At 30.7% G+C, this 17,782-nt stretch overlaps 1 protein-coding gene across 2 annotated transcripts in view; it reads left to right on the plus strand.

Annotated features, from left to right (window-relative positions):
• Window positions 1-17,782, plus strand: part of LOC118196445 (suppressor of tumorigenicity 7 protein homolog) — a 71,256-nt gene that overhangs the window by 13,435 nt on the left and 40,039 nt on the right. For both annotated transcript variants that reach the window (XM_035367895.2, XM_035367896.2), the window contains exons 5-7: window positions 4,915-4,993; window positions 15,530-15,584; window positions 16,045-16,144. In XM_035367895.2, the coding sequence (XP_035223786.1) occupies window positions 4,915-4,993; window positions 15,530-15,584; window positions 16,045-16,144 (234 nt within the window). The remainder of the gene's footprint in view (window positions 1-4,914; window positions 4,994-15,529; window positions 15,585-16,044; window positions 16,145-17,782) is intronic.

Here is a 17,782-nt window from a genome sequence, read left to right on the forward strand (position 1 = left end):
TGAAAGACAACAGAATTTTCAAAAATAGCAGCACACTAAGAATGACATAAAACAATTGCCAAGTAACAAAATTAAAAATGCAAGATACATTTAAAACTTACTTTTTTTTTTTTTTTTTTTCCTGTTCTCCCTATATACAGTCATCTGTTTTCACTTAAGAATGAATTAGAGAATTGCACAAATTTGGCATTGCTTAATGCTGTTGTTTACCATGTACTCAGCAATCTGTTGTCGCCTTGAAAAACATCCATTAAATGTCAGCATGTCATATCAAAAGTTTAAAATTTTGTATTTATTGAAATTCAGTTTTATATAGCCCCTGAAATGAAATTCTTTTTTTAGTCAAAGTAGTTTAAATCATATTTGAACAAAATTTTGGGCTACTTTTGAATTTATGGACCTTTTCCTTTATAAGATGTGTTGTAAGATAAGGAATAACTTACAAATTAGTTTTCTTCATAGAAGCCCTTATAAAAATTTTAATTTCAAATATATCTTTTGCACAAAAGTCTCATATACAAAGAGCATACCTTATTCGATTAATATCTTGAATTAGACTGCTGCTGAAGAGATGTTTAATAATGCACTCTTTTTGAATTGCCATGTATTTTTTAAACTTCTGTCTGCAGTCAGACCCTCTATAATGAACTTCACGGGACCAGAGTTCAGGGTTTGCTGGACCCAATCTGATGAGAAAAATGGATTATATCATAAAAATATAACAAAATTAAATAATAAATAAAAAGAAGAAACTAACATAGTCACATCAACCAAAAGAAATGAATAATAAATTTTAATTGATAATAAATCATATTAATATATAATTACAATAATTATATGTTGCTATAAAATTGTCTTTTGTTCTTTTCAGTTTTATATACATAAATAATTTTGTACAATAAATTACTTAGCATAAATATCAATGTTATGATTCTTCCTTCAAATTGCTCATTTATAATAATAATAATTTATTATTTTATCCATAATAATATAAAAATGCTAAAAATGAATGATGAAAAACACTGAAAAATGTACTTTTAATTTTTACTTTACTTCTGAGTACAAAAAGAATCCGTAATTTTTGATGCAGGTTGCAGGAAAATGTTATCCATAGTTTAAAACAAAGATTCAATAACCTTGTAGAAATATTAAGTTTTCTGAAGTGGGACAGATGAAAAATGTGCTCTGATTTCACTGGGACTTGGAATTTCAGACCTTATGCTAGCCGGATGTGCTTTCCAATTAATTCCAATTGATTCCAATTCCATGAAAGCATGTAGTAAGGAAGGAGAAAATACCTTACATTCTCCCCAACTTAAAGGGCAACTGGGAAGGAGAGGACCCAACTGCCAATACTGGTGGGGCTGAATTATCATCCACCACATTTTAGTTTGGGTGCCTTTGTTGAGTCATTTGTTTTTTTCAAAGCAGGAGACATAAAAACTGTGCTATGCCTCGCTCGAACTTGATTTTCAGACCTTCCAATGTTAGCTGGACATGCTTTCCAGTTATACTATGAAGGCAGGCAGTGAGGTAAGAAAAAATACATTACAACTTTCATGATGAATGTCCTACATCTTGCAAAAGACCTAAAGAATCCAAAACAAATCTTAATTGAAAGACCTAAAGAACTCAAAACCCATATTTGAAGAACATAACATGGAGACCATTTATATTCAAACACTACAAACTGATAAGGATCAAAATTTCAATCTCTAAAACAGGATTTCTTAAACTTTTTGGTGTGGGACCCTCTAATATTTACAAAAATTTTGTGGAGTCCCATGAGCATTGTGCAATTCGACACATGCATGAGTGAAATTATCTGTTTTTTATTTGTACAGTAACATACTATAGCTGTTTTAGGTCACTGCCTTTGATTTTTAAAGTAAAATGAACATTTATGTTATAAAAAAAAATTGTGTTGAAACGATTTTGTTTTTCTTTGTCTGCATTATCTTGTCTTTATCTATTTTCAGATATATTTTGTAAAAATATATTGTAATTGTAAAATTAAAAGAAATATCAAAAGTAAAGAATGAAAAGAATAAGAGAAAGAAATATCAAAATTGTTAAAATTTTTGTCGACTCCCTATTGCAGGTCCCACGACTCCAGTTGGGTCGCGACCCACAGTTTAAGAAACTCTACTCTGAAAGATGAAGCAACTCTATAGTCCAAAGCTCATACCAATTCACAATTTCCTTTTTTTTTTTTTTTTTTTTTTTTAAATGACAAAATTTTCAAAATTTCTTTCATAGAAACACTCGCTTGAATAGAGCTTTGTCTGACAGTTCAGTCAAAGACTTTGAATTAAATCAGAGAATCCCTTTAGGTTCTTTGGTTCTGTGTTCATTAACACCTTATGGTGTCTTAAGACATGCTTATTATTCACCTAGAATTGGGTTCACACCTGTCTTGTAGAGGTTTTGTTTAGATGAGGAAGGAAACGAACTGAAGGTAAAAGAGAAGTAACATAAAAGGTGTTTTTCTTTATGGAGGAAATCTGGATGCTAGTATACTAAATGTGAATAATTTTAAGGGTTAGTAATTTTTTTATTTACACTTGCAAAAATTTTGGAAAAAATATGAAAAACAAAGAAAAGTTTAAATCAAAGATATCCAAAACATTTTGCTATATATGATTTCATACCTCTAGAGGTTTGCTGTAGCAGTATAAAATAACATCAAATGTGTAGGAAAATTGGGCACATGTTCATTTGCTATATCTGGAAGTTGCTGTACTCTGAGTTCATTATAGCTGGGCTTTACTGCGCTTAACTTTTATCAGACATCTAAACACTTTATCATAAAGTTGCTTGCTGACTATTTATCAAATTTTAATAATTTGCCATAAAGGTGGAAATTTATTCAGTTCTTACCAGAAAAGTATTGATATAAGATTATTTCATATGAAAACAAATATTTTTGTAAAAAGACATTTCTTTAAATGTTTACATTGATTGTATGTATTAACATAAGTAGATCAATTTTGTACTTTTAATATGTGATGCTTTTGAAAACACTTTCCAACATGGAGGAATGATTTTTTATAATAGGTTTCACAGAAGTGAGATTGTACACTTTAATCATTATGTTTCCCTCAAGAATCAGGTTGCAGGATCCTTAATTTTAGTTTGTCCTATCTTCATTATTGGCCTTCCATGCTATAAAATTTTCCTTTGATGGAAACTGCTGCCAGTTAGTGACATAATAATTGACACAAGTAAATTTTCAGTAAGTTATTGTTTTAGTATTGCTATGTTTACATTCAGGTTTATTTAAAATAAGAATTCAAAGTTCTGTTTAAAAAAAAAAGAAAAAAAGATTTTTGGCGATTAAATAAATGATTGGCATGAAAAGGAGTGCTTCAATCTAGAATGATCTATATAGTTCACATTATCCACTGAACTTATTACTTGATACTACTTGATGTTTTTTAAAATTTTAACTCAACACTGCTACGTGTAATTCTAGATGCAACTCTCGTGATGCAATGTCATATCATTTAAGCATTGTAAAAATATGTAGTTGTCTTTTCGTGATAGAACCAATGAATTATTTTTCAACCACATAGTAATATCTTTTGTTTTAAATGTAGGTTTTCTTATTTTTTTGATAAATATTTTCTGCCACTCCTTATTGTTCCTGTTAGAAAACATTCCTTTTTTAATAATGCAAACATTCAAACACTATCTTCTGAGAAATCAGTTTTATCTGTAAGGTATCATATGCATTATGTGCCAATCAAATGCTACTGCAATGCTATAGCCAAAGTGAAATCATGTTTATTAATTAATAAAATTCATAAACATAATAAATTATATTTATGAAATTCATTAATTACTTTGTAACTTGAAATAAGTATTGAAATATATGTTTTAAGTCGTATATAGATTTACTTTTTAAGATATGATATTAAACTTAATTAGTGGAAGGGAAAGCAATATGTGAAAATAAGAACTACAAAAATTTCCAAAATGAGTTTTTAATTTATTTAAACATGGCTTTCTTTATATTTGAGAGAAATGCACAAAAAATCGCAGATTTCCCATGTCTGCTGTAGTGTACAAAAATTGTCCAAAAGTCCTTGATGCACATAAAAAAATTATTTGCTAAAAAATGTTAGCAATGTATACAGGGCTGGATTGAAGTTTTTAGATGCCTTAAGCACTTAAAATATTTTGATGGACCTTTCATACTTTTTTCTACATTCATACCTTTTTTCCGCTCCATTTCCTCTCTCTTGATCTTGATTTAGCTGCAGCAGACATTCCATAGTAAAATTAAATAGTGGGATCTTTCTGTGATGTCGTCTCTCTTTGATGACTTAAATACATGCATATTTTGCGTAATGGTTAATCTAGCTCTGAATATAAGATTTGCTGTACCCATCTCGTTTTCATCAAACTTTTTGTATTGGATCCTTTTTATAAATGGATTTGGTGGGATGTATTTACCTATTATCTTGACATAAACTATATGGGGAGCATGTTCCTTTTGTTTGTGTGAAAGCATGTTGAGAACAGTATGTATATATTGTAGGTAACAAACACTGCAGGGCTTGAAACATTCATAACTCAAACAACAGCTACTTTTTAAATCATTTTAGGAATGTAATCAAACTACAACTGAATATTAGTAAGATTATCTCAAGCATCAGTGATTTGGTACTGACATGATTTTAATTATTGTAATAACATATGTAAACTTTGTGTTTTTATTGTGTCTACTTTTTTCATAGTTATTTTTTTAATCTTTTAAGAATTTATAGATCATTTTTATGCATTATGCATTTCTTTGTATGTTACACATATGCAGATATAAATAAGAAATTCTTTAAAGTACCAAATATGTTATGTATAACTTATTTCTTGAATTACTGCATTCAGTAATTATGTTTTTATTTGTGATAGTTATGCAAACTGCTTGGAGGGAACGAGATCCTGAAGCAAGAGTCAAAGCTGCCCATCAAGCGTTGGAGAAAAATGCAGAGTACTTAGATTTATAAAGCACTGCTCTCATCCATTTCTCTATCTTCCCCCCCCCTCTTTTTTTTCTGTCTACATAAATTCTCTCTACATTACTTTTACTGCTATTCAATTAAACTAAAATTTAATTATACTTAAAAAATTTTTAAAACAATTTATATTTGTGTGTACTTATTTTGATACTGCTGTGTTGTCAAGACTGAATTCAGAAATGTATGAATGTATGCATGTGTGTATGTATGTGTATATGTACATATATATACATGCATACATGAGCACATCCATCAATCCATACATGCATACGTACATACATTAATGTATGTGGTCCTGATAACAGAACAGTACCCTTATCTTAAGCCTTTCTTCTTACATTTTGTTATGTATGGAAGGCGCTGGAGATGTATTATTTTGCATGCTTTTAAAAATGTGAATTAAGAGGTTATTACACATGGCTACAGTTCCTGCTAGACGGGACTTTTCTGAGAAACGAGATTCTGGTAGCACTGGTTTAAACAGGAGGATTCCTAGAAAAAAGAGCCCCACCTGAAGCAAAGTCCCACCTAGCTACGGAAGCAATGTTGCAGCTACGTGGGATTTTTTTAAACCTCAAAGAAAATGTCTCGGGCCCCAGGTAGAGACAACCAATCAGATGAAAGTTCTGCTTCTGCAGGATCATGTGATCCTGATTTGAGCGATAATCGATTACTGTGTGGCATTCAAGTTTTTGTAGTAAGTGAGAATGGTAACCTAGCTACGCATGTTTCATGGAATTGTGCAGGTTCTGAGAGTTGTCCCTTTCGACGTCAAGTCCAGCGTAGCCGAAACATAATGTGATTGGGACCTAATGAATTTTGAGGAATGTCAACTTTCTTTAGCCACACATAATTTATGCATGTAATGAAAGGATGGGAAATTTCTCTTGCATTTAATTTTATATTTGTTCTTAATATTATGGGCAATATTTCTGTGTACAGAATGTTCAAGAAAGTTTGCTGTGGACTGCTATTCCTCAGTTATTGTAGGCATTGCATTCAGTTTTTTTGTGTAAGGCATAGAAATTTTTTTGAAATAATTGCAACTGTACATATGGGAAGTATTATGTAGAAATAAATGTAACTTTTTGTATGCCCCTATAGAGTAAAACATGTCTTAAAATATTTATTTTACTTTAATTAGTTAAATCCTTGATGTTCATAAATTTAGGCAAATAAAAAGCAGCCTTTGGCTGATATGGATTTTAAATAAAATTCTCTTGATTGTGAGAGCATATGGATGTAGATCTTTCTTTAGAAGCAATTTTTTTGTTAGCTCCTCTTTTTTCAAATAATACTGAAGCTACTTTCAGTTGTATTTCACATCAAGCAAATTTACATTTAAGGTAATAAAATTACTGTTTAGTAGTAGTATTTTAATCTTAATTTTTTTAAATCATCATCAATATGCACTATTCATTAAACAAAATAATGGAAAATATTTTTGAAAATAAACATGATATATAATTTTTAGATTTTGCATTTTTTTTTTTTTTTAATAGGATGAAATAAATGATGTAAAAGATGGCTTCAGGGTAGTTTAGATTTTGATTGATGCATTCATCCTGCTTTCCCCCTTTCATAAATAACTCCAAAATAGATAACTAATTCATATTCTATTTCATTTCATGCATTGCTTTTAATAAGTTTCAAATTTTCAGAATTTGTAAATTTTTAACATAAAATATATTATGATGTGGGTTACTAAGCATGTATCAGTATGAATTTTTTGCATATTCTATCTATTTTTCTCTACTTGCATTTTGCATATCTAGGTATGCCATCGCATTTTTTATCAGTCAGTTAGCTTAGAAGGCAGCTACTAAACTCTAGCTAGTGCACTTTTATAATGAAAATGAAGAGTTTGAAAATCTGATTTGAAGTTAAATTTCTTGCAAAGTAAGAGAAAGAGCCAAAAACTCTGAAAGAGTGATAGCCATGTATGGTGACTTTTTTCACAAGAATTGAATAAGATGTGGGTTTATCACTATCACACTATAAGTCTAAATAACATTCAGTGCAGTAGAAATATAAAGGGTTTCCAACTTCCAAGAAGTTTTATATGTAGTGGTCGGTCAGAAAGATCACGACAGAAATAATAGCATTTTGGGACAGAAATAATATTTTGCTTTTGAATTCATGCCATTAGTGAAGAATCCATCAAGAAGATACATTTTGGCAGACATTTTAGCCAGAATGTTGCTGTTTATGATAACATGTTATATACAAATCTGATATAGTGCAGGGCTTAATAAGAGAATGTGGTTTTGAAAAGCTTAATTATCCTGCCTTCAGTTTAGATTTAGCTTATGGGGATTTTTTTCTATTTCAACCTGAAAAAAATCTGAATGATTAGTATTCTAATATCATACCAATCAGTCTTGACTGGTATGATAACCAAGATGTAACATTTTATTTCAAGGAAATTCATTCATTTATTTTAAAGTAGATTAAGTGTGTTGAGATTATAGAAGATTACATTAAAAAATTACATAAGTTATTTTTATCTTCAACCAGTGAACGAGCACAACTTCATGTAATGAGTCTTAATCCTGTGACTGCAGGATATGCATTCACCTTCTGAATTTATGCGAGGAGCATTCTTATTATGTTGGTTGTTACGTTTTGTGGTACATTAATGCAGCAACCATTATTTTTTGGTCAGTTTATGATTTCATTTGTATAAATTATCTGTCTTTACGAGTTCTGTATCCCATTTGTGTGTGCATGTGTATGTACACTGCTCAAAAAAAAAAAATGGGACAGTCCTATATCTCCCGATCTACTGGGCCGATTGACAAAATTCAAATTGCGTTCTTCATGTCTCGAAAGCGCGACTTAGGATATATATTAGATTTATATATAGCACTATTCTAACATAGGTATTTTGACACAAAATCGGACTTTTTCTGAAATAACATACCAATTTTTTTACATATTTCGATTCTACGACTCAAATTACGCCTAAATATGAAATTTTGTAAAATTTGGAGTGAAATTTACGGAGAAATTCACAAATTTATGTTGGCACTTTTTTGTCAGTTTGCGCCAAGAATACTTCACTTGGCGAACTTCTTAATATATGGCAACCTAGTTTCCTTAGGAAAAAAAGTCACCATCGTTCCTTTTTTCCAAATAATATTCTTTATATTATATTTTTAATTATAACTTATTATTTTAAGTAATTTTTTCTTTTCGAATTTCATTTTAATTGTTTAAGTTGCACTTTTTTTTTTTTTCGAATAACTGTTTTAAAAATTTCTATTTACCTATTCGAACTGCGTAAATAAAGGTTTAGCGTTTATTTATTTATTTATTTTTTTTTCAAATAGTTTTCTTTATATATACTTTTCGTCATAGCTATTATTTTAGGTCATTTTTAAATTTTTATACTTTTATTTTAATTGTTTGTGTTGCATTGTCTCTTCAGATAAGTCTTTTAAAATTTTCTATTTATTCCTTCGAACTGAGCATTTTAAATATATTTATTAATATCAGTTTTTCAGAATTTGATTTTATTTATTTGAACTGCGTTTTTTTTCGGAAGAATACTTTGTAACCCAGACTACGATGCGTTTGAAAACTGCATACTATATTAAAAGAGAAAAATGGGACAGTCCTATATCTCCCGATCTACTGGGCCGATTGACAAAATTCAAATTGCGTTCTTCATGTCTCGAAAGCGCGACTTAGGATATATATTAGATTTATATATAGCACTATTCTAACATAGGTATTTTGACACAAAATCGGACTTTTTCTGAAATAACATACCAATTTTTTTACATATTTCGATTCTACGACTCAAATAACGCCTAAATATGAAATTTTGTAAAATTTGGAGCGAAATTTACGGAGAAATTCACAAATTTATGTTGACACTTTTTTGTCAGTTTGTGCCAAGAATACTTCACTTGGCGAACTTCTTAATATATGGCAACCTAGTTTCCTTAGGAAAAAAAGTATATGAATATAGTAAAGCACAGTTTTACATGCCTTTCAATGTTCCGTTCAGAAAAAATATATATAAATAAGAGAGATGTATAACCGATATTTTAACTTAGGATGACTTGCATACACTGCTTTAAACAGTTTTATCATTGTGCCCATTGCTTTACACAATTTTATCCTACATTTGGTTTCTTAAAATGTTATTCATATTTTAGTCAAATATTTTATTTTTGAAATCGCAAGAATCAAATATCATAAGATTGAAAAGTTTTAAATTAAAAAAATATAAATACTAAATTTTCCGAAAAAATTTATTTTTCTTCTCTTTTTCTTTAAGCATTCTGAAAGTATATTAAAAAGTATCCAACTTTTCGAAACATTTTGGTATTTCTGACAATCATTTTAAATAAAGTTATCGCCTTCCATTTCATAAAGGCCCAGAAACGGCCGAGCAGTAAAGTCGCTGAACACTGGTAGTTCACTCCGGGGTTCGAACCCCGGTAAACGGGCTGGTTGCATGGGCGTTTTCGTGGATTTTCTCGTGTGTACCGCGTGTGACAGCTGGTTTCCCTTAGAGAGTTCTTCACGAAGTATTTCGTCAGAGCCTTTTTCAGTCTTTACAGGCTAAAAATTTTGAAGGTATGAGATGAAAGACTGGTTTCATCAAAAGGTTTTGGTTTATTTAATTACGACAAAGCAGACTACGGCTATCTGCCTAAGGGGAGAGATGCCTTCGTGGAGGACTTTCTAAGGGAAACTAGCTCGCATACACGTTACATGCGGGGAAAACCACGAAAACGCCCATGCAGCCAGCCCGTTCGTGGGATTCGAATCTCGGATCGAACTACCAGTGTTCAGCGACTTTACCGCTCGGCCGCAGTTTCATCAGGAGAATTAAAAAACATCTTTAGGTGACATCCACAAACATCACTGGATAAACTTCTGAATCTTCAAATAATTCGACTGAGAAAATCATGGGATTCTCCATTTAAGATACCATATGATGTAATTTATACAACCATATATTCTAAAACCAGTCGCTCTTCACTTTAATCTGCAATGATATCATTTTTGTCTTTTCTGTTAACACAAGCTCAATTGATGGTATTTGCTGGTGTACTCGTCCAAGTGTTTTCTCTTTGAACACCTAAATCCTTTGAAGTATCCTGAAAGTATATTCGAAAGTGTCCAACTTTTTGAACATCTTGGTACGTCTGACAGCCCAATTTCCCTGCAAATTTTTGCTTACTTTTCTCCGTAATTTTCTTCTTTCCTTCTACAGTTATTTTCAGTGCTCACACAAAAAAATTAAGATTTTTCGACTGCTAGACTTCCATACATTTTGCATTCTTGTCAATTTTTTTAAATATCAATTATATGAATTGCGTTTCAGCTAAAGACAGCTTTTCATTTTCTAGTCATTTTAGCTATAAATAAAGTTTAAAGTGAAGTCCAAAGGATAAATATTTTAATTAAAAATTTTTGATAAATGACAATGAAATAAAACAGTCCAGCAGGGTTTATTCTGTACCACAGAGTAACCCGATTCTTATATCGGCTGAAACAATCTAAATCATATTAAAGATCATGTTTTTTTATTCAATCTATAACGCGAGAGAAAAATTAGCTTCTTAAAACATGCTTTCTAAGAGAATTAATATAAAAATTTATATTTATATATATATTTTTTAAAGTTGGGACTTGAACCAAACTGTCAGACTTTTAAAGCTTATTTTACATGGTGGTTATTATTAAAGTTCCACTTTGAAATGGTCATAAAAGGAAAACTACCGGACCAAATGTTATCAAACTTGGGAATCGTGTAAAGGAGGTTATGAGAATTTATTTTCGGTGGAAAAAAAAACGAGTTCAAAAACTCACCATCAGGGGAAAAATGGCGCTGTATACAATATTGTTAAATGAAATAAGACACGAAAACATCTGTTTAAAATGTTTTTAATATTTTCCGAAACGTGTTACAAAGCATGTTCAATGTAGCGTCCAGCATTTTCTGAAAGCAAGTTAAATCGTGTTACTGCATTCTCAACATCAGCTCTTAGCATATCAGGTTTGGTTTTGGTTTGGTTTATTAGATTACGGCAAAGCACTCGAGGGCTATCTGCCTTAAGGGAGGGATGCCTTCGTGGAGGACTTTTTAAGGGAAACTGGCTTGTATACACGTTACACATAGCATATCAGGAGGAATGTTATCAGTGTATCACATTTTTCATTTCTGCCAAATTGTTTAGATTATCACCATAAACAGTGCTTTTGAGATAACCTCATAGACAAAAGTCACAGAGGTTGAAGTCTGGTGGGAAGAGGGGAAGTGTTGGCCTATAAGACGTTCATTCGTGAAATGTTGCCTATGTAACTATGCGACACTCTTGAGGTGGTGCCCAGCCCTGCATAAAAATCGTATCTAAAATGCCATGTTACTGCAGTTCATGTATCACGAAACATTTTAATATTGGCTCTAAGTGAGCTGCAATCGCAGCGGTCCAGCTGTCGACTGCTCTTCAGAAAAAAATGGTTCAGTTATAAAACTAGCTGTCATTCAACAGTAAACGGTGTGAAATGACTGTTATGCAATCGAATGCAGTAGGAGAATGCAATGGAACTAGATAGATAACATGAGAGATTTCTTTGGCCCAAATCGATTAAAAGCACTTTGAATCACTATCTTCGTGTTTTAGTGCCGAATTCAGGCTTAAAAAATTACAAATTAGCGATCTGTAAGAAAACGATTTCCAGATTGTACGCATTTGTGAGAGTGATTTGCGATCTCACATTTTCTAATCGCTAATTCGTGGTTTTCACGGACGAAATTCTCACTTACAGGGATGGCGCACTCGACATTTATCGAATTTAACTTCTTTAAATAATAATTTGCCTACTTCAAAGTTTCTTAAGGGTATACAACATATTAAACCCGTTTAACAAAAGGTTAAGTTAGATTCCAACCCATATTTCGTTTAACAATATTGCATACAGCGCCATTTCCCCCCTGGTGGTGAGGTTTCGAACTTCCTTTTTTTCACGGAAAATAAATTCTCATGACCTCCTTTACACGATTTCCAAGTTTGATAACATTTGATCCAGTAGTTTTCCTTTTATGACCGTTTCAATGTGGAACTTTAATTATAACCACTCTCTATATTATTAAATTTTAATTTGAAGCTATGCGTTATATGTATACCATGCGTAAAATTTTCGCTTTTATGGAAAAATAAAAAATCGAAGCAAATATACTTAGTATAATGGACCAAAACTGAAAACATTTCCCCTCCCTCCGAAAATAAAATATTGAAATTTCGAACTTGAATTTACTGGGTTATCGAAATATTTAATTTGACTTATCTTCTAAGTCCTAGTTCCGACAACAATTCCGTCAAAAATTCCGAATTACTTAAGCTAAAGTTAAAGATTTAGTACATATTCACTGTATGTTAATAAAGTAATCACAGTGTAATAAAAATCGATTATAGAATTTACACTGATGTAACTTTTTGTCTGACTGCACAACATGTAATGGAAGAGAAGGTTTGTAGAGATCTGTTTTTCACATGCCTCTAAAAGTAGATGTCATATTAATTTTGTCTCTTCAATGTCAAAAAACTTTCCTTTGAGAGGCAACTTTAGTTTTTGAGAAAGAAAAAAAATCACAAGAAGACAAATTTGAAGAATATGCAGGACGATTGAATATACATACTTATTTTCCGAACACAAGCGGTTCTCCGACTGGTTATTGAATAATGAAAAGATGCATTGTCATGCAATACAAAACATTTGGAATACGTTTTCTGGCTGAATAACGTAAGATTAAAAGTCATCTGCTTAATTCACATCCATTTACAAGTCAACTACTCGGGCAATTGCAGAATCGTTTTGATCCTGAGCTTGTAAGACAAACCTAATATTACTGGATTTAAACACTTCTTTAATCTTCCGAGAACGTTCCTTCTTTAGCTCATATTCCAAGAATATTAAGTGAATACAATTATTGCCAAAGAAATTGAATATTCATTTGCATTACGGCTTGGTAGTTTACTAAGAAGTTAACAAAACTTAAATTCTGCTTTTTGTGTCAAAGAATACAACAATATTTTAAATATTTACAAATAAAATATTAAATTGGAGATTTAATTGGAGCCTCATCAGTTGCCTAGCATTTGAAAAAGAAAAGATTGTTAAATACTAATTGTTTGCTGCTCAGTCTAACCCAGGCTGCATGGTTGGTTTTCGTAGTTTTTTAGGTTCTCTTTACAAAGATTCTCTATGAAAGCATCTTAATCAAATAGCTCCCATGTTCTTTCTATGTTCAAATAACCAACTAACCTAGTTTAAGCGCGATTTCCAAGTGAAGTTACTAGTAAAATCCGAATACTCATTAAAAATCATGTAGCTAGCCAATCGGGAGTAACATGAAAGATACGGAACCAATAATTGAAATGTTTTTACGGTACGCTGTTTCTTAACTTAGATGGTCATTCCTTAATTAAATAGCCCACCAACAGCCGAGCAGTAAAGACGCTGAACACTGGTAGTTCGGTTCGAGTCTCGAATCCCACGAACGGGCTGGCCGCATGGGCGGTTTCGTGGTTTTCCCCATGTGTAACGTGTATACGAGCCAGTTTCCCTAAGAAATCCTCCACGAAGGCATCCCTCCCTTTAGGCAGATAGCCCTCATGTTCTTTGCCATAAATAATCCAATTCAATCCTTAATTAAATATAATTGATTTGTAAATTCTACTAGAACTGACGGTAAGAATTGAAGTGGAAATAAGTAATATGGTGTGCAATTTTGATTAATATAAAATTAGAAATATTTGCATAGAAAAATGTTTGCATTCAGACAGAAAGTTTTTTGAAATATTTGCAATTACTTTATAAGAAGGATTTATTAATAACAGTAATAATTACTTATTATATTACTGATGATTAGGATTCAGTTCTTGACAATTACATTCTAAATTAGAATTTTAAGGATATAATGAAAATACGCTATGCACAAAAATACATTTTAGGAAAAAAATGAGTTGATTTTTTATGTTTTAAAACTTCTTAAATTCATTTAGTAAACATCGTATCCTCGTTGTTTATTGAATCCAGAATGTTGGTGTCGTTTATATAATTATTCTTACTTGTCCACAGAATCTGCTGACTTATCCAGCCATTAAGTAGCTGCAGATCATTTCTACATAACCATTAAACTTCCATTAATTCAGTCTCTAGAGGGTTGTATGTTTATATCATAATTTGACTTTTATAAAAGATGATTATTTTAAATATTATGTTTCTATAAAAATATATTGTGCTTTAAAAATATGGATAATAGTATCAGCCGCCCTTTCAGCCACTTCAAAAGCAACAGTTTGTTTAGAAATAAATTATGCAGTTAATGTCATAAAATTCAAATAAATATCAAACGAAAATTCTCAGTTTTAGACAATTCGATTTAAACGAAGTAAAGTAGCAGACGATAAAACGCCGAAGGTAAAAATTTACTCTTACAAAAACTTACTCTTAATTTTTTTAAAAAAAGAAAAGATACGAGAGAAATTTAAAAAAAAAATAGTTAAAAATTTGAATAATATCATCTATAATTTAAAAAAATAGCCTTTCATATAGTATTAATAAATATTTATTACGCATCATTGAGGGAAAAAATGTGATATAATTAATTCTCCGTAAAATTTTACTTGAAGTTTAAGGTTAAAAATAGCTGTGGCAATTCAGTGTAACAAAAATCCATAGACCACATTTGGCGTTATTATCGCTCAAAAAAAAGGTGCCAAATTTCAAAACCCGAAATTATGTAAATTCGTGTATATCTTAGAAAATTTTGGGTAAAAAAGTCTAATTTTTTGCAGATATGCTTAAAAATACACCTACTTTAAGATGATGGTAAAAATTTTATAGGTTATAATTCAAAATGTTTTTCGAAAAATCTATAGAAATTATTTAAAAATAAAAATTTAAAAAATAAAACGCAAAAAATGGGTAAATTTTATTTGGAATGAACCAAAATTTCGAAATATGAGAGAAAAAATCAAAAAAGTTTAATAAAAAAAAAGATATTAATAAATATTTGCGAAATTCAATTAACATTGAGGAGCTAAAATTTTGAGAGCTAATATTTTAAAAACTATTCGTACGATTTTTACAAAACTTGGTATTCTGGCATAATTTGAGTCGTAGAATCGAAATATGTAAAAAAAATGGTATGTTATTTCAGAAAAAGTCCGATTTTGTGTCAAAATACCTATGTTAGAATAGTACTATATATAAATCTAATATATATCCTAAGTCATGCTTTCGAGACATGAAAAACGTAGTTTGAATTTTGTCAATCGCCCCAGTAGAACGGGAGATATAGCACTGTCCCATTTTTTTTTTTTTTTTTTTGAGCAGTGTACATATATATATGCATACATACATGCATACAGAGGGTTAATCTAAAACTATATATAATTTTAACATTTAAAAAAATTTTAATTTGTGATGTACTTTCCGTAGTAATTTTTGTTTTTTAAATTATATTTTCTCCTGTCTAGATGTGCTCCTGCTTATATTCTTCTTGCTGAAGAAGAATCTTCAACTATCTTAGAAGTAATCATTTTTTCAAAGCTATTATTCAAGTATCTTTTATCTAGAATTTCTTGAAGCACATATACATTTATTTCCTGGCATTGCAATGTTATTATTTCAAAGTGATGCATCACTGATTAAATATTTATAAAATGTTTATAAATATTTAATTAATAATTAAATATTTATAAATTAATAATTAAATATAATTAAATATTAATTAATAATTAAATATTTATAAAACTGTTCTTACAAAAATTTTAAAAAATTCATTGAGAGTACTTTATAATTAAATCCCCATAATAAAATTTTTTAAAGATTTTCCTTATTATAGTATTATACTATATTTAATTTTTTTCATTTTTATATATAGTATTGAAATTTATTCAAAATATGTGTTCATAATTACTGTTGTATATATATATATATAAATACATGAATATAATTTATTAAAAATTATGACTAATGTGATTTTTTTTAGTCAGAAAAGCTTTTTCGTCAGGCTTTAAAGGTAGCTGAAGTTAACTACAGGAAAAGTCAACAAGTACAGCATCAAGGTCCTACACAGGAATCACTGCATAGTAAGTTACTTTTAAGATATAAGTAAATATTTTCAGTGGAATTATTCATCTTTTTTTTCCCTGCATAATATATTTCCATGTTAAAATTCAATAATTTTTGCAATTTGCCAGGCCCATTTCTATACAAGTAAAGTAATAAGTAAATAAATAAAAGGAGGAGAAAACAAAAACAGAATAAGGATAATCTTTATATCCTATTTATTACTATAATAGGATATAAAAAATAGGATACAGATAATAGGATATTAAAAAATAATTATTATCCTATTTATATTTTTTATATCCTATTATCTGTTTATACACTGCCCTCCAAAAGTTAAGGAACAGCAAGTTTTTTGTGTCTTAATTTGAGAATGAAGCAACATTGAAACAAGAAATTCAGAGGACATGTTCACTAAACAATTCTCTAATGAATGTGAAATTGAATGTTTCTAAAGTTCAACACAAGCATGAATTATAACAAAAAAAAAATTCACTCTTGGCAGAGAAATCCAGTCTTAGAGAAATAGTACATACAATCTTTTTGAAGAAAAATGTGTTGGTAACATTACAGAAATGGATTCTAAGGAATGTGACCACACCTAGCTGCAATACATTGACAGCAGCGATGTTCTTAGCTGTCAATTAAGTTAACTGACTGTCAGTGAAGTAGCAAGCAATGACCAGACATGGAATAATCCTTATTCAATCTAACTACCTTGGAGGATGACTTGACAAGTAGCAACTTGTCTCCCAAGGTAGTCCCAAAGATGCTGTATCAGATTTATGTCTGGAGATTGAGCTGGCAATTCCATCTGCTCGATACCATGACCCTCAAGATATTCTTCAGCAATCCGAGCATGATGTAATCATGCATTGTTATCCTTCAGAAAAAATGCAGGACCAATAGCAGCGACATATGGGTGGACATATTGATCCCGGCTCAATATCCCACACTGGTCAAAGTTCCTCCATGGAACACATGCGGGTCAGTGTGACCACTGAGAGAGATCCCAACCCAAACCATTATTCCACCACCTCTGTAACTGTATTTTTCCACAATGTGGGATTGGTTGTATCTGGTGTGTTGTTCCCTTCAGATCAGCTGATGATCTTCAGATCACTCTCCTATGCGAACCTGGACTCATCTGCAAAGAGAATAGACGTCCATTGTTGTTGATTGCTCCAGGAGATGCCTAACACAGTAATATTGCTTCTCTTTTGGCCTGAAAGAGCTAAATAATGGTCTTCCACAGGTGTTGTAACTCTTAGTCTGCCTGTAATATTTCTTCTAAACACAGAATCTTTGGATTCAATTTTGATTCCATAGTCGGTGAGCCACACTACAAGAGACATTGTGATGTCTAGCAGCATCAACTTGTGACTTCGCCATTTCGATCCATCTGATCATCCACCATCTCAAAAAATCAGGTAAACGACTTTTCCTGGACATTCATAGACTGTTCTCAATGTTATCAACGAAATTGCTAATAACAATTGAAGATCAACACTTGTGAATAGAACTTACATTTTATGCATTTTTTCTCCAACTCCTGTATAAGTATTCATTTTTATAAAGTAAAAGTTGTAACTATTGTTATTGCATATATATTTTTTAAAACTTCGTTACTATCATTCATATAAACTGGGAATTTTAAT

Source organism: Stegodyphus dumicola, chromosome 6 (genome assembly GCF_044657685.1).
Source record: "Stegodyphus dumicola isolate Sdum_Otavi_A_Nest chromosome 6, ASM4465768v1".
Lineage (NCBI taxonomy): Eukaryota > Metazoa > Arthropoda > Arachnida > Araneae > Eresidae > Stegodyphus > Stegodyphus dumicola.